This window comes from Microcaecilia unicolor, chromosome 4, assembly GCF_901765095.1.
Source record: "Microcaecilia unicolor chromosome 4, aMicUni1.1, whole genome shotgun sequence".
Classification (NCBI taxonomy): Eukaryota; Metazoa; Chordata; class Amphibia; order Gymnophiona; family Siphonopidae; genus Microcaecilia; species Microcaecilia unicolor.
The window spans coordinates 335766813-335788307 of record NC_044034.1 but is presented as its reverse complement, the minus strand read 5'-3'; the positions used below and the strand labels follow the sequence as shown (position 1 = coordinate 335788307).

General features: G+C 44.9%; 1 protein-coding gene across 1 annotated transcript in view; it reads left to right on the top strand.

Moving 5' to 3' along the window:
- Positions 1 to 21495, top strand: part of PLAT (plasminogen activator, tissue type) — a 64218-nt gene that overhangs the window by 8380 nt on the left and 34343 nt on the right. The window contains exons 2-3 of the mRNA XM_030202067.1: positions 10340 to 10435; positions 18931 to 18973. Coding sequence (XP_030057927.1) covers positions 10373 to 10435; positions 18931 to 18973 — 106 coding nt within the window. The 5' untranslated portion in view covers positions 10340 to 10372. The remainder of the gene's footprint in view (positions 1 to 10339; positions 10436 to 18930; positions 18974 to 21495) is intronic.

Below are 21495 nucleotides of genomic sequence, written 5' to 3'. Positions count from 1 at the left end.
AAATTATTGCATGTCCCAGTAATGTGGGACACAGCAGGAACAGTGCACTGGTGCTACAGAAGAGATGGAGGGAGGAGGAGATGTTTTGTCTCTGCTGCTCTGATTCTTTGTAGCTGACCTTTTGGTTATCTTTGTTAATCCTTTACAGAACACAAACTTTTAGAGGCAGTGAGAGACCCCCCTCCCCCCCCCCTCCTCCATCTTTGTTGCCTCACTGTCTTGGGTTCCTGGACTGCTGACTAATATTTCAGTCATCCTCCTGCCCCACTTAAGTCTCTGTGCAGCTGTTGTCTTAAAGAGCAGAGACTGAGTGAGTCCCAGCCTTCAGGGAGTGCTCACTACATCCCTCCGCTTTGTGGCTTGGCCCTGTTATGAGCCAGACTCTTGCACTGACTCGATAGGCAGAGGAATTTGACAACAGGAAAGAGAAAATGTGACTTTTTAACAGCTTTGCCCAAATGTTCTAGACAGACGAGTGGAATTAAAGCTCATTTAGCAGCGCTGAGCTTTTGGTAAGTGATACTCGCACTATAAGGATTGCCAAGCAGCTGGCAGGTTCTCCTTCAAGGAGACTGCCTTCAGCACAATTGCTGGGAAAATGTTGCCGGATCTTTCTCAATGAATACTCATTGTTCCACTAGTGAGCCTTCCTTCTCCAGGTGTGAAGGTTTCTGCTTTAAACAGGAAGCCCATGGAGCAGGCCACTGTAAGAACTTCGAGTATGAGTTACCTCAGTGCCGAACTGCTACTTCTGCAGACCAGCGGTTCCCAACTTAGTCCTTGGTACACACACACAGCCAGTTAGGTTATCAGGATATACACAGTGAATATGCATGAGATGTATGGAGATGACAGGCATGCAAACTTGTCTCATGCATATTCATTGTGGATATAACAAAACCTGCCTGGCTGGGTGTTCCCTGAGGACTGGATAAAGAACCACTCATATAGACCTGTGGTTCTCAAACCTGTCCTGAAGGACCACCAGCTAGTCAGGTTTTCAGGATATCCACAGTGAATATGCATGAGATGGATTTGAATAGCTGTCACCTCCATCATATGCAAATCTCTCTCATGCGTATTCATCAGGGATATCCTGAAAACCCGACTGGTTGGTGGAGTCCTGGCTGGTGGTCTCCCAGGACAGGTTTGAGAACCACTAATATAGATAGTTGTTTCCTTCCTCTGCGTTAGAAGCTACATGCCATCCTCCTGGTAAAGGGAAGGGGCAGGGGGAAAACTTACAATTGAAAGCTATTACTGATGAAGCTGGCAGTGCATCTCAGAAGCAAGTCGGAGCTTAAAAGTTACCCAGCTCCAGGAGGGATCATATAGACCAGTCCTGGCTATCAATGAACTATGGGGGCAATTCTATGAAGTGGGTGTTCACATTTAGGTGCCAAATGCATGTGTAAATGACCAAAATACTGACATGAATGTATATGTATATATGAATGTAAATGCCAAAATGCTGGCTATTCGCTGTTATATAAAAAGGCGCCAAATGCAGTAGTGAGTAGTTTGAAGGTGGATGTACACACGGGCATACAAGGCCGCTGAGGGACAGAGCCAGGCCCGGGGCAGAGCCACCCCCGCCTCCCAACTCAGAATGCAGCCACTGCCCCCCTCCACTTGGGCCGCTGTCCCCTGCCCCCTTACCTTCCTGCGTCTACTCCTCCCTTAGCCTGTCACTCTCCTGCTGCTGTGTGCTGGGACCCGGGTTATCGCATTAATGCAATTGCCTGGATCCCGACACACTGGAGCAGGAGAGAGACAGACCAAGGAAGCAGAACCTTCTGCCTGCCTCCGAAAGTCTTGCTGGCACTGGCCCTGGAATCTTGCCCCCCCCCCCCCTCCCCTCAGTGGCCCTGTGGGCAGTCTGGTGGTGCATGAGCAGAGTGCACAGTTACATGTGTAAATTACAGCATTCTATCATTCATGCATGTTTTCTCGCAGTCTAGGCGCTGGTTTACAGCAGCTGTACGGCTGACATAAGTGCTTGCGCCTGATTTTTACACTTGCAACTAACCTGTTCCACTAGAATTCTATAAAAGAAAATAGTCACCTACTTTCTTTTTCAGAACAGGCACGGCGTTATAGAATTGCCTCCAGGGGACCTGCAGCACTGATTGCAATGGGTTAAAAGCAGAGACTACAAAATACCAAAGGGGATCAAATACAAATCCTCCTTTAATTCTAGCTTTTGGTTTCAGGCACCTAACATTTGGAATTCTATTCCTAGACAAATTAGAATTATATGGAATTAGGCTTTTTTTGAAAGCCTATTTGTTTAGGAAATATTTTCTTAAGTAGCCTGTTTTGTAGAGTTTTTGTATTTTGTTGGTTATACTGATTTGTTGTTTCCGGTGATTGTCTGGTTTCTTTCTAAAATGTAATCCACGTAAAACATAGTAACGTAGTAGATGACGGCAGAAAAAGACCTGCATGGTCCATCCAGTCTGCCCAACAAGATAAATTCATATGTGTATACCTTACCTTGATTTGTAACTGCCTTTTTCAGGGCATAGACCGTATAAGTCTGCCCAGAAGGATTCCCCGCCTCCCAACCACCAGTCCCGCCTCCCATCACCGGCTCTGGCACAGACCGTATAAGTCTACCCTCCACTATCCTCGCCTCCCAACCACCAACCCCTCTTCCCCCCACCTGCTCCGCCACCCAATTTCGGCTAAGCTTCTGAGGATCCATTTCTTCTGCACAGGATTCCTTTATGCATATCCCACGCATGTTTGAATTCCGTTACCGTTTTCATCTCCACCAGCTCCCGCGGGAGGGCATTCCAAGCATCCACCATACTTCCTGACATCTTTCCTGAGTCTGCCCCCCTTCAATCTCATTTCATGTCCTCTCGTTCTACCGCCTACCCATCTCCGGAAAAGATTTGTTTGCGGATTAATACCTTTCAAATATTTGAACGTCTGTACCATATCACCCCTGTTCCTCCTTTCCTCCAGGGTATAAAACTTACAAGGTGTTTGTGGAATACAAGAATATTTGTAATGTAATGTAAAAACTGGACTGGCCAAAAAGTCTCCGTCCTAAACTTGGCAGCTGAGGCTTATATTAAAGAAAATAGTTACAAAAGAGATTTGTTTGTTTCTCTTGTCAAAATCATTGGAAACTGAAGGCAGCAAGACAGACTGCTTTTTGTTTCACAGTCGCTGTCAGTGGCGCAGGGGAAGATTTCCATATGCTTTATTATATTTCTTCTCTATTTATCGCTAACTGGCCCCCTCCCACAGCATCTATTGTACCTCTAAAAAAAAAAAAAAAAAAAAGAAACTTCAGAGAACCTGAGAGTTAATAGCAAAGAGGTGAGAGAACCTATCCATTATCCATCCAATAAGGGGTAAAATTCTCAAAAGCTCAATGAACTTTAGGTGTCGGGATCATGTGTGTTAATCACAAGTTCTATAACAGCAGTTGTGTGCGCAGTTACCCTTATAGAATACTAGTTAAGTCTGCATTTGCTCTCCTAACTTTTATTAAAGGGTTACTGCATGGCAACAGGCTTGCCACACAGCAACCCGGAACTACCACTGGCCCAAAGTGGCCGCCGACGGTAGTTCTGCTTCAAGCGCGCACCATTTCTGTCGCTACAGAAAATAATTCTGTAATTTCTAGCGTGGCGCTACACCCCCCCACACACACACACACGACCACGCGATAAGAATAATCTTACCTTATGGCCATGTCTATTTTAGGGGCTTTTTACCCGCTGAGGTAAAAAGGGCCCTGGCATGCGGTAAAAACGACCCCTGCTGCTACCACAGGGCCCTTTTTACCACACTTGGTAAAAGGACCTCTTTAAGCACAAACATTTACACTAGCTCAATGGCTGGTGTAAATGCAGTTAAATACGGAAATTATAGTATAACCTATACCAGGGCCGCCGAGAGACTGGGCCAGGCCCGGGACAAGGCCGCCACCGGGCCCTCTCTCCACACCCGGGCCCTCTGCACTGACCTTAAGTGCCTCACCTTCGAAAGCGCAGCAAGCAGCGACAGACCACTCCTTTCTTCCGTGTCCCGTCCTCGCAGAAGTTACGTCAGGCGAGGGCGGGACACAGAAGGAAGGAGTGGTCTGCCGCTGCTTTCTGCACTTTTGAAGGTGAGGCGCTTAAGTTCAATGCCAGGGAGCGACGGAAGGCGGGCGGGCCGGATTGCGGCGGCGGCGCCGGCTCCCCCCCCCCTGGAGGCCCGGGGAATTTTGTCCCCCCATTCCCCCCTCTCGGCGGCCCTGACCTATACATGTAACTGCCTGGCCTACCCAGGTCTTTCCCAGGTCCACGTCCACCCCCTTGAAGTTGCGCACTTTAACATTTATGCGCACAATTTATAGAATAGCGACTAAGGATAGTTATATGTGCAACTGCTAATTGGTGCCAATTAGCACCAAGTATGGCCAATTGTAGCCAATAATTGACTGCTAAACTTCAATTAGCAGACATTGAATTAAGCTACACATTCAACTGACCTTATTCTATAAATTATGCTCACTAGTCGGAAATATGAGCGTGCAAGTTTATAGAATTAGGAAGTAAAATATTCTCTAATACTTAGACCCTATGTCTTAACCAAGCTGCAATTTCTCTGAAGAGCAGTACCACAGGGTAAAACCAGGACTAGCCCACCTGTCCTGAAACTCTGGAATCAATTAAAGGGGCTGAAACTGAATGGACCTTTATGAGGAAGGCTTAAGAGACTTAGGGCTCTTCAGCTTGGAGAAGAAACAGCTGAGAGGGGATAGAGCAGACATTTCCACAATTACAAGTGCTGTGGAACAAGTTCAAATGTAAGGCTTATTTATTCTTTCCAATAGTACTAGGACTAGGGGACATGCCATGAAAGTAATTGCTAACAGATTTAAAACTAATTTAAGATTTTTCAGCCTCATACAACTAAGCTATAGAACATTTTGTTGGATTATGTGTTCAAGGCCAATAGAATAGCTTATTTATTTGTACTTAGCTCACTTGCTTAGTCACATTTATCAAAAAAAAGTTTTGAAGCAACAAACTTTATTATCATAAAACAATTACAACATAAAATCAATAACATAAATACAATAAAATCATAAAATAAATACAATACAATAACTCACTAAAAAGATGTGGCTAAGCTTCTGGAGAACAAGTTCATAAACAATTAGCCAAGTAGAACCAGCTGCTGTCAAGTCTTACTTCTGGGAAAGAGCAACATGGTAGGGATCCTCCAATTAGGATTTGCCAGTTATGTGCAAGAGACCTGGACTGGCCATTGTCAGATACAGGATGCTGGACCACTGCGCTGACCTAACATGGCATTCCTTATTTTCTTCTGTAAGATCACAAGCACACTTTCTCCGTGTGCTGTCTGCTTAGCAAACCCACTTGAGTAAGAGTTTCTTCCTCTTAGATGTCTGCAGAGGTGGTCTAGCTGAGGAAGATCCAGCTGCATCCTCTCACTGTCTGAAGTGCTGATGATCAGAATAGTGCTGTACTAGCGCCCACATTTACCAGCACAGAATGATCAGAGGGGTCTAGTGCAGCATACAATGAGCGCGACAGGCGTTAGCGCAGATAGCATGCAAATATAGTCAAGCTCATTTAAATGAGGTCATTTTGTATTCCTCACCAATCATCAGAAAAGAGCACCCGAAACAAAGGTGCCTTTCTGCTCTGTAAAATAACGCCAGGTCCGAGCAGGGTGTCAGAAGAGAGGATTTCCCATGATTCTCATGCTTTTCTCATGATTCTTTCTGCAACCTTTACTGGTTTTGATTGCTTTTGGAAGCAGAAGGAAGCCCGTGCAAGCCCTTGAGTGTTGGTTGTGAGAAACAGCAGACCTGAACATGAAGCACAGATTGGCATTCTTGGCCTGCGTTTAAATTTAAAGTGGCCACGCTTAAAAAAAAAAAAAAAAAAAATACACACACATTGGCATCTGTTACTTGCACCTAAATATAAGCATCCATTAAAAAAAAATTTTTAACACTTACATTTAGGCTGCAGAAAACAGATGTGGCTTCACGTTCGGGTTTTACCAGGCACATGGGCACAAGAGCTGAGCTTACCGCTGAACACTTCTGCCCATGCGCCAAGCACAATTCTCTCGCCAAACTCCCTAATGCTAAAAGCTATGAGCGTGCCCATATTTGCATCTCATTAGCTTTAAGCATTAGAGCGTTGTTTTTCTACTCTGTTCCGGCGGTATTTTTATGGCACTATTCAGAATAGCACCGGAGTTTTTTGATCATCAGCCCCTAAGAGAGAACAAGTCACTTGATTGCCCAATGCTTACTGTTGATGATGTATGGAATTGAAAAGAAGCAGCCAGACTGTTTTTCTTAGGTTGGCTCTGAAATTTCTTAACCAAACAAATACTTAAAACCAGCTAAACTGAAAGGAAATGTATAGCAGCAACAATATGTTCTTAATTTTACGGTGACTGCAATGACTGGGCTGAGGGAGTCAGGAGGGGCTACTAGAGCAGTAGTTTTCAACCCAGTCCTCAGGGACCACCTGGCCACTCGGGTGTTCAGGGTACCCATAATGAATGTGCATGAGATAGATTTGCATGCACTGCCTTCTTGGTATGCAGATTTCTCTTGGGGGGGGGGGGTCTTTTATTAAAGCTTAGCTCGAGTTATCTGCAGCAGGGCCCATAGGAATAAAACGGGCCCTGCTGCAGATAACTCAAGCTAATCTTTAGTAAAAGACCCCCTCTATGTATATTCATTTGAGATATCCTGAAAACCCAACTGGCCAGCTGGTCCCTGGGTTGGAAACCACTGCTCTAAATAGTTGCAAGAGCCTGTGCAAGGCAGGGGCGTAGCCAGACACCCAATTTTGGGTGGGCCTGGGCCCAAGATGGGTGGGCAGAACTAGGGTTACCATATGGCTCCAGAAAAAGGAGGACGGATTGAGCCAGCCGGGTTTTACTTCCATTGCTTTCAATGGAAGTAATTGAGCCACCCGGGTTTTACTTCCATTGCTTTCAATGGAAAGCAATGGAAGTAAAACCCGGCTGGCTCAATCCGTCCTCCTTTTTCTGGAGCCATATGGTAACCCTAAGAAGAACCCCACCCAGTCCTACAGGTGATTTGGTCTCTCCTTCTCTCGCCTGCATGCCATATGGTCTCAAACATCCCCCCTCTCCCGCATACCTTTTTAAATAGCAGATTTTCACTGGCAGTGAGAAGCAACTAATACACACTGGTCATGTTGGCCCTACAGCCTTCCCACTGCTGCAATTTCATGTTTCCACATAGGCAGGAATACGTCAGAAGGAAGGCTATGGGGCCGGTGTGAGCAGTATGTATCAGTCGCTTGTTGCTGCAGGTGAAGATCTGTTATTTACAAGGTATACAGGAGGGACAGTTGTTGGGAGTTTTCAGCTAGTGGGGCTTCAGAATCCCTGCCCACCACATCATAGATGTGCTACTACTGGGTGGGCCTGAGTCCAAAGTGGGTGGGCCTAGGCCCACCCAGGCCCACCCTTGGCTACGCCACTGGTGCAAGGGTATTGGGTGTCCTAGATTAAATCTTCAGCCTAGTGCCCTCCTCACTATCGTGCTCCTAGAACCACTGCCCTCTGAAATTTTGATCCTTTAAACCGAACAATTATGATCTTCCCAGAATGATCCTGTTAATCGTACATGACACTTTTATATATTACCTTTACCCTCCTCAATTTCCAATAGCCATTTACCTCTGTGAATGGGCTATTTGAAAATGACCCCTCCCCACTTCCTTTAGGCAAAAATACATGTTGATGTTCTTTACGTTTCTGTCGGGAGCTTTTGTTTTGCTTTGAGTTCAGCTGCTCGCTGTCACCCTAGTGATCATCTAGTCTCCCTAATGCTTATGTCAGCGCAGCCTACAGTGCTGTAACTTCAATAAAGGTCAGCTTTGAGTGACCTGGAAGTCCAAAGGAGCAGAAGGAAAACGCTAAGCCAGTGGTTCCCAAACCTGGTCCTGGAGGCAGCCCAGCCAGTCAGGTTTTGGGGATAGTCACAATGAATATTCATGAGAGAGATTTTGCATGCATTGCCTCCACGGCATGCAAATCTCTCTCATGAATATTCATCGTGGATATCCGAAAAACCTGACTGGCTGAGATGCCTCCAGGATCAGGTTTGGGAACTACTGCACTAAGCCAAAAAAAAAAAAAAAAGAAATACCTGGGGTAAATATTCAGCTGGAGGTGGTCAGCAATTTTTATTGCTATTGTGGGGTTTATGCCTGGATATTCATGCCAGTCCATGTCCAGAAACCACCACTGAATATCTGGGTATGTGCCACTGGCCAGCACATAAGTGGTTAAGTTAAGTTGGTTATTTATACACTCCTATTGGACCAGCTAACTGGTTAAAGGCTGCATATCTGCTGACTCCCCCTGGGCTCTGCCCCCAGACTGCCCACTGAATAGCCAGTTTCAGCTTAGGCAGTTAACACTGATTATCAGCTGCACTATTCAGTTAACAGCTGCTGAATATAAGTGGATAGTCCTGCACAGGCCATTTAACTAGACAGGAACCTCCTCTGCCTAGTTAAATTACTCTGAATATTGACCTCCTAGAAAATTGCATTTTTATTTAAATCCTTTTTTTTTCAAATTCCTGACCTTTTTTGGCCTGCAAGTGTATTTCCAGTTTTTACACATTTGATTATGTTTGTCCCCCACCCCCAGCATTTAAAATTTCTCTGCTTTAGTTTTCAGTGCTCTAGTCAGACCTACATTCCATGTACCACTGTGACTCCTGCTTGGTCTGTAGTGGGAACTGCACATCAAAAGCTCTTTACACTTTTAAAAACACCACACACAGCTAAATGTATGCGAGAAACAAATTTTAATAACACCAGGATGGAAAGGGAGTCTAAAGACTGTGCTAGTTTATTAAGTGCCAGATGAATTGTGTTACTCACGCTGGACGCTGGTGCCTGGCTTTGTCTGGAAGGGGAGGATTTGTACAAAGGCACTGTGTGACTGCAGGGAAGGAGGCATAATGGGTTTTGATTTAATTAGATGAAGTAAGCCGCAGTTTCAGACCACAAAGGAACGTGTCAGTCACTCACCAGACTTGGCTCAGAAGGGGAGCGAGAAAGAGATAATAAATAGCTAGACTCAGGGCTTATACTGCGGTTCATTGACCTAATTCCAAAAGAATACAATATAGCACATAGCAACACTGAAATATTCTGGGCTTCCCTTCATATAAAAAGACCCATTATTGTCTCTTCACTGATTTTCAGACGGTCTTTGGATAGTATCCAGATCAGCCTCTTTTTCTGCTATCTGGCTTCAACAATCCCCATCTAGAACTGTTTTAAGAGCAGGGCTTTTTTTTGAGGGGGTACTGAGTACTGGCACCTTTTTCATTGTCTGCTAAAATTGACTCATGGTCCCCAAGTTATAATGAAAGAGCTCAGACTCTACACACCAATTCTGCCTTTTCATAGATTCTGTGACTGGTTGCAGGGGGCCTGGCTATTGTGGGGTGGGTCCCTCAGTGATCACCCCACCCCTGAAGGGTGGCCTGGCATTTGAGTACCGGCACCTTTTTTGCTAGAAAACACACACTGTTTAAGAGAGAACTGAATCTTGACCAAGGTCAGCCCTACCACCAGGCAAACTAGGCAATTTGCCTAGGGCAGCAGAAATCTGATGGTGTTGGTGCCAGCATGGCAGACATCAGCAACTGGGCAGCTCTAAAGCAGCATGAGAACAGCTGGCACGAGGCCTTGAGCAGACACATGCGTTCCAGGTCTGCTGCCCCTCACTACCTTTCTACCCTCATCTCCCCTTACTTTCCCGCCCAAAACCTCCGTTCACAGGACAAATCCCTCCTCTCATTACCCTTCTCCACCACCGCCAACTCCAGGCTCCGCTCATTCTGCCTCGCCTCACCCTATACTTGGAACAACCTTCCCGAGCCCTTACGCCAAGCCCCCTCCCTGCCCATCTTCAAGTCTCTGCTTAAAGCCCACCTCTTCAATGCTGCGTTCGGCACCTAACTCTTTCAGGAAATCCAGACTGCCCCAATTTGACTGCCCCTATCAGACTGACTGCTCACATGTCCTTTAGATTGTAAGCTCTTTGAGCAGGGACTGTCCTTCTATGTTAAATTGTACAGCGCTGCGTAACCCTAGTAGCGCTTTAGAAATGTTAAGTAGTAGTAGTCTGTCAGGTCCTTAAAAGTGTGGTTTGCCTAGGGCGTTATATACCCTTGGACCGGCCCTGATCTTGTCTGTAGGTTTTGGGGTAACATCTCAGTAAAGGAACATGGTTATAATGGGATGCTTCACTTGGTAATATCAGAAATACTTCTGTCTTTCAGGAGAACGTTTTAAAGGTGTGTGTCAGAAAGCAAATGGCGATCAGAATCCTTTATTATCTCCTGCTCCTGGGAGCTGTTTCTTCTTCTGCCTATAAGGTAAGTGTGGTAAAAAAAAAAAACTTAGCACCCTGTTTTAGGATGCAAATTCGAAACCAGGACTGGCCAAAAAGTGTCCCTCCTCCTGCAACTGGGTAACTTGGCAGCACACCGCTATAGTATGAAGTGGCTAGGACAGGGGTAGGCAACTCCGGTCCTCGAGAGCCGCAGGCAGGTCAGGTTTTCAGGATATCCACAATGAATATGCAGGAGATAGATTTGCAAGCACTGTCTCCTTGGTATGCAAATCTATCTCCTGCATATTCATTGTGGATATCCTGAAAACCTGACCTGCCTGCGGCTCTCGAGGACCGGAGTTGCCTACCCCTGGGCTAGGATGTGGCGGAGGGAGTCCAAAAGCTGGGACAGCCAACTGGTTCCATTTACCCAGGACAGGCTGAGGCCACTCATGGATTTGCTGGGTTTATATACTTGATTAACCTACAGAAATCATAACTACAAGGGCAGCAATGATGAAACACCAGAACTGGATCAACCGGACCTGGATAGATGGAGCTAGTTGGCAACTCTGGTTATGTTAAAGCACTAACAGGCAGATGATCAGAAGCCCCGCGCTGTTCTAAACAGCGCTCTAAAATAGCGCTGGAACAGCGCGGGGTGCTATTAGACCTATGATCAGAGATAATGCATGCAAATTGAAGCAGCGCAATTATCTCTGATCATGGGGTAGAAGTGCGGGAGAATTGTGCCTGAGCATGCGCTCAGCACAGTCCTCCCGCACTTGTTTGACAGGTCTGGGCTGGAGACCAATGAAAAGAGAAAGAGACGCCCATCTTTAAATCGGAAGATGGACGTCCTGCCCTGTTGCAGGGATGGCCAAATTTCAAGGGGGTGTCGGAGGTATAGCGACGGGGCAGTTGAGGACATCCAAAATTGGATGTTTCTATGAGAAAGACGTCTTTCTCATAGAAACATCCAATTTTGGTCGTCCTTAACTGCCCATTGCAGAAACGTCCAAAATTTGGACATCCTCAACTGCCCCGTCACAGAAACGTCCAAATGTTGGATGTCCTCAACTGCCCTCGCTAGCAGGTTTGCTGTAGGGGGGAATGGGGGCCTGACAGCATGTAAATGCATGCTGGACAGGGCTCACCATTCCTCCCCAATGATCTGCAAACCCCCTGGCGTAGGGTTTGTCACGGCCAGCGACCCAACTTAATCAGCCAGCGCCGAATATTGGTTAAGTCGAAACTGGCCGAAAAAAACACCTAGATATTCAGTGCTGGTCACCAGAAATGGCCCGACATTGAATATCTGGGGCTGAGTGCCGACCATGGGAGGCAGCCTGGCTACCTCCCATGGTCTAAATATCAGCCCCAAAGTGTTTCACCATGCACCACGGTGCCTTCTATCTTTCTTTCAGCTGGTGCTACCAGCTGGTATTATTTTTCCATGAATAAAACAGCTTGCATTATTTGATTTGCCTAATTATTTATTTCTGTGTTTGTACCCCACATTTTCCAATTAGGTAGTCAGTTCAATGTGGCTTACTAGTTACTTCAGTTATACATGTTAGAAAGTCGTCATAAGTTGGCACTTGTCAGGTTCAGTTTCTCTTCCTGATCTGGTATTATCATGTGTCAATTGTGAGTCAGTTTTTGATTATGTGGGTTCATCGAAGAAGGATTGTTTAAAGAAGTGGACTTTCTTGTGTTTTCAGAGAGTTAAGTAGTTGTTCATGCATTTGAGGGCTTTTGGTAATGAGTTCCATATCTTGAGACAAATGTATGTGAAGTTGGTTGAGTACAAAGATTTGTATATTATACCTTGACGTTTGGGGAAGTGAAGGGCGAGATTGCTTTGCGTATAGGTAGTTCTGTTAGGTTTGTCATATATTCCGGTGCAAAGTCCAAAGATTATTCTGCAGACGAGAGAGCATATCTTGAAGGATATCCGTGCTTTGACTGGTAGCCAATATGGGTTTTGGAGTAATGGTCATGCACTTTTGAATCAATTTTTTCAGAAGATTCATCTTGCTGCGGTGTTTTGTGCTGTTTGCAGTTTTTTAGTGATTGTTCCCTGCATCCGGCATAAATTCCGTTACAGTAGTCGACATGGGTGAGTACCATGGATTGTACTAATGTGCAGAATAAATCTCTTGGGAAGTAGTTTTTAATGTGTTTGTTTCCACATGGTGTGGAACATTTTCTTTGTAGTGTTTGAGATTTATGTGTTGAGGGTCAGGTTGCAGTCTGTGGTGACTCCTAGGATTTTTTAATGTCAGATATCGGGAGGGATGTGCCCATGATGGAGATATTTGGGAAGTGGGTGGTGTAGTGTGGTGATGTGATTATCAAGCATTGTGTTTTGTCCTTGTTCAGATTAAGCTTGAATGTTGATGCCCAGGATTCCATTATGTTTATGCTATCTGTAATCCTGTGATTTCGTGTAGATTCTTTTTAAAAGGGATGTAGATTGACCCATCATTGGTGTATATGAGTGGGTTGAATCCTTGTTTGGATAGTGTTTGGGCAAGGAGGGGGGGCATCATTAAATTGAATAGTATTGGTGAGAGCAGCAAGCCCTGTGAGACTCCGCATACAGCTTTCCATGTATGGAAGAGAGAAGAATTCATCTTTACTTGGTAGGGTCTGGTATTTAGGAATCCTAGGAGCCATTTGAACACCTTCCCTCCTATGTCAGTTTTGTTGAGGATTCTTCTGAGGATTTCATGGCCAGCCATGTCAAATGCGCTTGACATGTTGAACTGTAGTAGGAGAATGTTTCTTTCATATGCTATTTCTTTTTTGAAGTTAGCTAATAGTGTGATCAGCACTGTTTCAGTGCAGTGGTGAGATCTAAAGCCTGATTGAGATTCATGTAGTATGGAGAATTTGTTGATGTAGTCAGTTAGCTGGTTGGCTGCTATGCCTTCCATTATTTTGGTTGTTAGAGGTATGGATGCCACTTGCCTATAGTTCGAGGTGTTGTTGATGTTTTTCTTGGTATTGGCGTAAGCAGTATGTTGCCTTTTTTCTGAGGGAAACAGCCTTCCTGAAACATGTATGTCAGATGAGAGGTGAGATGATCTATGAATTGATTAGGGTTACTTTTATTATGTGCTTGGGATAGATATCTAGCATGCAGTAGGAGGAGGAGAATTTTCTTAATGTTTGTGCTACTATCTCATTTGTGGGTTGTGTGAAGGTAGTCCATGACCTGTCCACTGGGGCTTCTTTGTGAGGGTGGTCAAGTTCATCTAGGAGAGCTTCGAGGTTTGTGTCGTTTTGTGTTAGATTGCTCCTTAGGTTGAGGATCTTCTCTTCGAAGAATCTAGTGCGTTCATTTGCTGACGGGAGGTGTCATCATTCGCTATCATCAAAGGCTTGGTGTTTATTAGCTTATTTATAATTTTGTATATATTTTTTCGTGTCCTTGTAGTCTGCGCCTATATGTTCTTTGTAGTATTTCTTTGTAGCCTTTCTCAATTTGATCTTGTATTTGTTTCGCGCATCTCTCCATGCTGTTTTGTTGGTTTCACTTTTGTTTTTTGTCCAGCTTCTGTCCAATTTTTGTTTTCACTGGGGCTATTTCATCCAGTATGTTAGTGCTTCTTTTGTCCCATTCCTCTAGGAATTCTTCTGTGTTAGTTGTTGATGACTATTGGTCTTTATATATATATATATATATATATATATATATATATATATATATATATATATATATATATATATATATAGTAGACCAAAATTTGGTTGCTTCGATCTTTCCTAGAGTTTTGTATGGTGTCAGTGTTTGTGGTGGTGGGGTTTTGTGTTCCTTCCAATAGAGGGTTGGGTTTAGTTTGAAGTGGTCAGACCATGGGGTTTGTGTCCATCTCAGGTTCTATATTTTGAAGTCATTTTTCCTGTGAGAATCTATAGGTTAGCAGGTCTGTGGCATGTCCTTTGACATGGGTAGTGTTCACTGGTGATTGTTGGAAGTCCCATAGTTTGAGGATTTGGTCGCGGTCTTTGGAGCTTTCTGTTTTCTGGTCATCTAGGTGGAGGTTGATATCCCCTACTAATATGGTGTTGCAGTTTGCTACACTTGTGTTTTGATATGAATTCCATGAAGTTGGTTTGAGTTATTTTCAAATTTCCTGGGGGTCTGTTGAATAGGATGCAGCATAATTGGTTGAGCAGAGTTTGATCCTTGATTCTAATTGAGGTGATTTCCAGTTGTGGTGTTATGGATTCTGCTATGGCTTCTACCTTCAGACAGGATCTGTAAAGCAGTGCAATTCCCCCACCTCTTTTCTCGTGTCTGGACCAGTGTAGGATTTTATAGCCTGGTGGATATAGGTTCAGAATAATGGGGTCTTCCTTGTCATGGATCCAAGTTTCGTTTATGAAGGCAAAGCCAAGGTCATCGGTTATCTAGTCTTTTTTTTATTTTTTTATTTCTGTTTATTAGTATATAATCAATTTACAAGTCATAACACTTGAACAAGAAAATCAGAGAGGTAAAAATTACATCAAAAAGGCAAATGGTTAATCTTCTTTAGACCACAATTTAAGGGGGCCTGTGTAACATATAACTCAGGAGATAAGCTTCAAAATATTATTTCACAAATAAACACGCTATTACCCTCCCCTTATTATTTATTCTCAACTGTGGGTAATACTGTGTGGACCTTTTTTAAATCTATGAAGGCACGTAATTGTTCTGGAAGAAAAAAGACATATTTTATCCCAGTATAATTAACAACACATTTGCATGGATAATTAAGATAAAAAGAAGCCCCCAATACCAAAGTGTCCATTCTTAAAGCCAGAAACGCTTTCCTCCTATCTTGTGTTTGCTTTGTGATGTCTGGAAATATCCAACCCTTTTTACCATAAAACAAAGTTTGCAAATTTCAGAGGGATAGCCTTTTCACCGCTTCCAAGTCTTGCTCGAACACAAATGAAACCAATAAGGTCATCCTTTCTGAATCTGCTGATAATGATGTTTCTAAAAGTTCAGATATATTTAATGAATCTTTCTTTTCTTGACCAATGATTTCCAAAGAATTCTCCGAGATTCTGTTATTAGATGTATAATATATCCGATTTATCGGCGGAATAGTTTCCGGGGTAAATTTCAAAACTTCAAACAAATATTTCTTAAACTCATCCAAAGGAGTAATACCCGGAGATTTTGGAAAGTTCAGGAAATGAAGATTTAATCTACGATTGTAATGTTCAATCTTTCAATGTATTATCATTTTATCTTTTACCACCATAGAGGAGCAATCGTGTAAGTTCTTTACATCATCTTTGATTTTATTCAGTTGAGTATTAAATTCCATCTTTATGCCTTCTAACGAATTAGATAAGGTATCAACAGTACTCACTAAAGTTGAAACTTCAGTTGTAGATCTGGCCACTGTATTATCCAACTGTTGGAGAGCTTCCCAAATGCTGTCCAGCATTACTGACTCGGGCTGTTTTAATGGTGCTACTTGCTCAGTCGAAGCACAAACAGGCCTAAAACTTCCCTGTGATCCCGTTTTCTCAATACCTCGATCCGGAGGTCTTCCCTCAAGTTCTGGAGGCCTCCATTAAGACAAACGTCCTTCGGGGAGGTTGAGAGCTGGGGAGAGAGAGTAACATCTAGCCCCAAGTCTCTGGGGTCTCCTCCACCTGGAGCAACAGCAGGGCACTCTGGGTAGGGGCTCTCGTGGCAAACCTTTTGATAGACTACTGTTGAGGTGAAGAGGTTCTGGCCATTGAGGAACCAGCCTTAACCGTCCCCTTGCATTTAGTATGAGGCATCGGATTTAAGGAAAAGTTTTAATTCAGAGCAGCCAACAAGAGAGTCTAACCACAATTGGCAGCATGCCGCCATCTTGACACGCCCCCCCCCCCCCCCCCCCCCCCCCCGCTGGTTATCCAGTCTTTTATTGTTCCTGTTTTGATTACTGCTGATCTGGTGCTGATGTAACCCACTGGTATTGGTAGGTAGTCGTCTTCTGGTAGCATGATTGTGGTTATTTTCATTAGATGACGTTTATGTGGGTTTCTTGGTTTCCCTTATGGTTCTGTGTTTCTTGGTTTCCCTTTTGGTTCTTTGGTGTGCTTGGGTGTCGATTGAGTGTTTTTCATTTTTAGGAGTGCTTCATCCAGCTGTAAGGATTATTCCTGTGAAGAAGTCATTTTTCCCCGCTGTGTGAAGCAGGTTGCATAGTATTGGTATGCTGTTGGTTATTTTTGGAGTCAGGGTAACTGTTGGTGATATTAGTGTGAGAGTTGATAACCTATTAGAATTTTCATAATGTGCATGTTTCCTCTTTGGAGTGAGGGGGAGGTTGGTGTGATGCGTGGTTTCTGTTAATTTTTTTTATTTTTTTGCGCATGAATGTATGAGTGTGTGTGAGTTTGAGATAGCTCACGATTTCTTTTGCTTTACTTAGGCTAGTGACTCCCTAGTAAGGAGTTATCTCATGTGTAGGTATTTAGTCACCTTCTTCCAGAGATATTCACATATGAGCAGGGATGGGGTTTCAGTCTAGGTTGTTGATTCACCATGCCAGGAGTTGCCCCTGTGCAGGCTTCATTCACATCAGGAAGCGATGATGCCCATCACGGATGGGGATCCATGTTGGGACCGGTGCCAGGGGTTCACTGCCTCAGTCTCCCATGCATGGGCTCCTCCCTGAGTCGACTCCCTGGCCTCTCCTCAATCTGAGTGCATGGGTATTATCCACGGGTTTGGTACTTAATCTGGTTCCAACGGCCCGGCCACATTCCACCACATGGTGCCGGCCACTACGATGGGGCTTCTTCAGGAAAGGCTGTGAGGCAGGTGGGCGGGCTAGGAGGTGGGAGAAGTCTCTGCTTCAGCTGTTGGGGTGCTACAGTGATCCGGAGCTTGATTTCCGCTCTCCTGCTGACATTCCAGCCGTGGTCCACCATGCAACGCCAGTCTCAATGACAGAACTCCTGAAGGAAGTGGTGTCTGTGGGGCAGGAGAAATTGGTGCTTCAGCTGTTGGGTCACTCCAATGAGCTCCCTGTTCCATAGGGCTTTGAGCACTAGTCAGTCGTTGACAGCTTTGCCTGTGTCTCATCCAGTTCCCCGGGTTAGTAGGGCAGCGATCAGCAGTGTCCCTTGGTTGTGCGTCCTCCTCTTTCATGTCATGTCATGCCTGAAGAATGCTACTTCTATGCCAGAGATCCTTGAGTATTTACTAGTCTGACCTCCCACTTCACATTAGAAACTAACCAACTCAGCATTTAAGATATTGCTCAAATCTCATCTGTTTACTCAATTATTTAGTCCAGATAATAACTAGTTGTGGGGGTTTTTTTTTTTGCTCTTCTCCTTCATTTCTCCCCTTTTCTTTTATTGCATTGTAAATCATTTTGAAGCCTAGTACAGGCCATATAGGGGGCTATTCTATATATGGTGTCTAAAAAAAATCTGCGCAGAAAACATTGCCGACTAAGTGTATTCTATAAACAGTGCCTAGATTTAGGTACGTTATATAGAATAAGCATAGTTGATATCCCAGCGCCTAAAACCACACTCCTCCATTTACACCAACAAAAGTGTGGCGTAAATCATGGCGCATTGATTTACGCATACTGGGCTATATTCTATAACTACATGTGTAAATTTTGAAATGCCCATGAAACACCCATTTCCCCACCCATAACCATGCCCCTTTTTGCTTGCACGCATTAGAAGTTAGGCGCACTGTGTTACAGAATACGCTGAGCGAGTTGTGCGTGTAAATTATGATTATTGCCAATTAGTGCTCATTATTGCTCGTTAAGTGCTGTTATCAATGCTAAGTTACACGTGTTGTTATACAATATGCCTGAATTTCAGCGCGGATCTCTAGGCGCATTATATAGAATCTGGGGGATAGCGGTATATCAACTGGAAATAAATAAATATTTTATACATAACTCCTTCCTCTCAGGGCAACAAATTTATGTCAAGCAGAGGCTGCCGCCAAACACAGAAGTTATTTCTCACCTGAATTTTATATAGGGCGCCCAAAGTTGGGCACACAGCTATGGATGCAGATCCTAGATCCGTATGTAAATGAATTAATTAATGAGCCATTATCAGTAATTGGTGTTAATTGAAACTCATTTGGGTTTATGCTGGCTCTGTCCTATGCCCTATTCTATAAAATGTGCACCTAAATTTTATAGCAAGAAACTCATAAGGGCCATGGCCATGGGAGGAGCATGGATGGGTCAGGGTCGTACCCAGAAATTAGGCACAATGTTATACAATAGGGTCATGTTGGCGCTCAACTGCCATAAATTAGGTGCCAGCATTTAGACCATGTTTCAGCAGGCGTAAGTGCTGTGCCCAAAGTTAGGTGTGAGATTGCGTTAAGACAGTATTCCTCAAAGAGCGCTCTGTGTGACACGCCCTGTACAGAATACTGTCTTAGCGTGGATTTTCCGGCGCCATGTACTGAATTCCACCCTTTCTGTCTTTGTTTTAGCCTGTAAGTTATGGAACATCTAATAATCTGATTTCTTATTTCAGACTTTTCATCTTCGTCAGAAACGTGGAACAAGGTCTCACGAAGGTAAGCTTTCAATATCAGCCTACATACAATCAGGGGCGTAGCCAGACCTCGGTGGGAGGGGGGTCCAGAGCCCAAGGTGGGGGGGGGGGCACATTTTAGCCCACCTCCCCCCCCCCCCCCCGCCGCCGACCCTCCCCTGCCACCACCGCAAGGTACCACAGACAGAAAAACTAAGAAGAGTGGGAAAGCATCAAATTAAGTTCAGCCATTGAAGAGTCTGGCTGTCAGTCAACCAGTAAATGATTAGATAATGCTCAAAAACAAATAAGGCAATGCCTCCTTCCAGTCCTTGGTGATAAGAGTCCATCAGGATTTTGTCCTGCACCTGACTGCAGTTTTGTTTTGGGGTTTTTTTCTGGGCCTCCGTCAATTTTTTTTCACCCATCTCTTCAGTGGCGTTCCTAGGGGCGCTGACACCCGGGGCGGATCACCGATGCGCCCCGTCCCCCCGGGTGCAGCGCGACACCCCACCCCCGGCGAAAGGACACCCCCCCCACCCTGGCGAAAGAACCCCTTCCCCCCCAGGTGCACGCCGCTGGGGGGGGGGGGTGCTGCGCGACGGTCAGCGTCATTCGTTTCCATGCTCCCTCTGCCCCGGAACAGGTTACTTTCTGTTCCGGGGCAGAGGGAGCATGGAAACAAATGACGCTGGCTGGCGCGCGGACCGCCCCCCCCCTTGGTACGCCACTGTATCTCTTAAATTCTCTGGGAAGATGCTGCTTTCTACATTCACCACAGGTATTGTTCAGTGGTGATAATGGTGCTGTTTTCTTCTGGAGGAGTAGCCTAGTGGTTAGTGCAGCGGACTCTGATCCTGAGGAACTGGGTTCAATTCCCACTGCAGCTCCTTGTGACTCTGGGCAAGTCACTTAACCCTCCATTGCCCCACGTACAAATAAGTACCTGAATATACTATGTAAACCGCTTTGAATGTAGTTACAAAAACCACAGAAAGGCGGTATATCAAGTCCCATTCCCTTTCCCCCCTTCCCTTTCCCCTCTCTAGCAGTAAAAGATGTATGATCAGGAAGGTACCCCTTTGCACATGATCAATGTCTAGGTGGTTGGGCACACTTGATAGGGTCCTCTCAACTTTGGCTTAATGCATTTCTTTCCCTGGAAGACTGTCACATAGTCCCAGTCTCAAGGCTGCAAGTCCGGCACAATGCGGTAAGCATGGCAAGAGGGCATCGACCTCTGAAGGGCGTCACAAGCCATGCTTACCTGCAGCCTCAACTCCCTGTCCCAGCTCTCTTCTCAGCTGCTAGTTCATCCCCCATTCACAGCCCCCAGTCTCCACCTGGACATCCTCAGCTCCCTCGACTGCCCCCTCCTCATTTCTGCTGCCCGGTACCCTGCATTTAAAATCTATGCCAGAGCCGGTGGTGGGAGGCAGGGATAGTGCTGGGCAGACTTATACGGTCTGTGCCAGAGCCGGTGGTGGGAGGCGGGGATAGTGCTGGGCAGACTTATATGGTCTGTGCCAGAGCCGGTGGTGGGAGGCAGGGATAGTGCTGGGCAGACTTATACAGTCTGTGCCCTGAAGAGCACAGGTACAAATCAAAGTAGGGTATACACAAAAAGTAGCACATATGAGTTGTCTTGTTGGGCAGACTGGATGGACCGTGCAGGTCTTTTTCTGCCGTCATCTACTATGTTACTATGTTTTGAACCGGCAGCACAGCGCCAGCGTCTGTGAAAGAAGGAGCTTGCCTCAGGCCTTTCCTCACTGTGTTCCACCCTCCTCTGATGTAACTTCCTATTTCTGCTAGACAGAGGAAATGCTGGGTGAGTAAGGGGCGTCGACTAATAAGCCGCAGGGGGTGGGGGGGCCACCAGAAACCCTAGCACCGGCCCTGCAAGGCTGCATCTGATGGCATAGTTTCTTAGCCTCATTTGATAAAGACAGACAGCAATCACCTGTAAATGACAAGACTGTAATGTGTGGATTAGGCCTTTGCAATAAAGCACAGAAGTCATTTTTCATTAAATTTAACTCTGGTGACACACAAAAATAAGTTTTTTTTCCTAGACTTTCCAATAACTGTCTCACTTAATGTTAACCCTGCCTCCCCATTTAGCTTGTTTCTTCCATTTATAAAGATAATGATAGGCTCTGAATCCAATTTTGGTCCGATTTCCTGGTGCACTTTATCCGTAATTACATCCGTTCTGTGCTTTGAAGGTGAATGCCTTATACATGCGATTTTCATTCCTTGCTATATAACCTTTGCTTTAAAAAAAAAAAAAAAGCATGACTTTTATCACCAAAGCATATAGAAACTCCCCAGAAATAGCAAAATAAACCTCATTCCATCCTAGAATATAGATACACAATCACTAAATAGTATTCAAAACCTCAATAGTGTTTCTTTTCCTCCAGCAATAACTCAAGATTCACCTGCCTACTCAAGAAAGCTTATAATCTTGTGCATTTATGCCCTTGGCTGACCTTCACATATCTAGCAACATTTGTTTGCTTACAGACCAGACAAAGGCAAGTAACAGAGAATTCTTCTGTA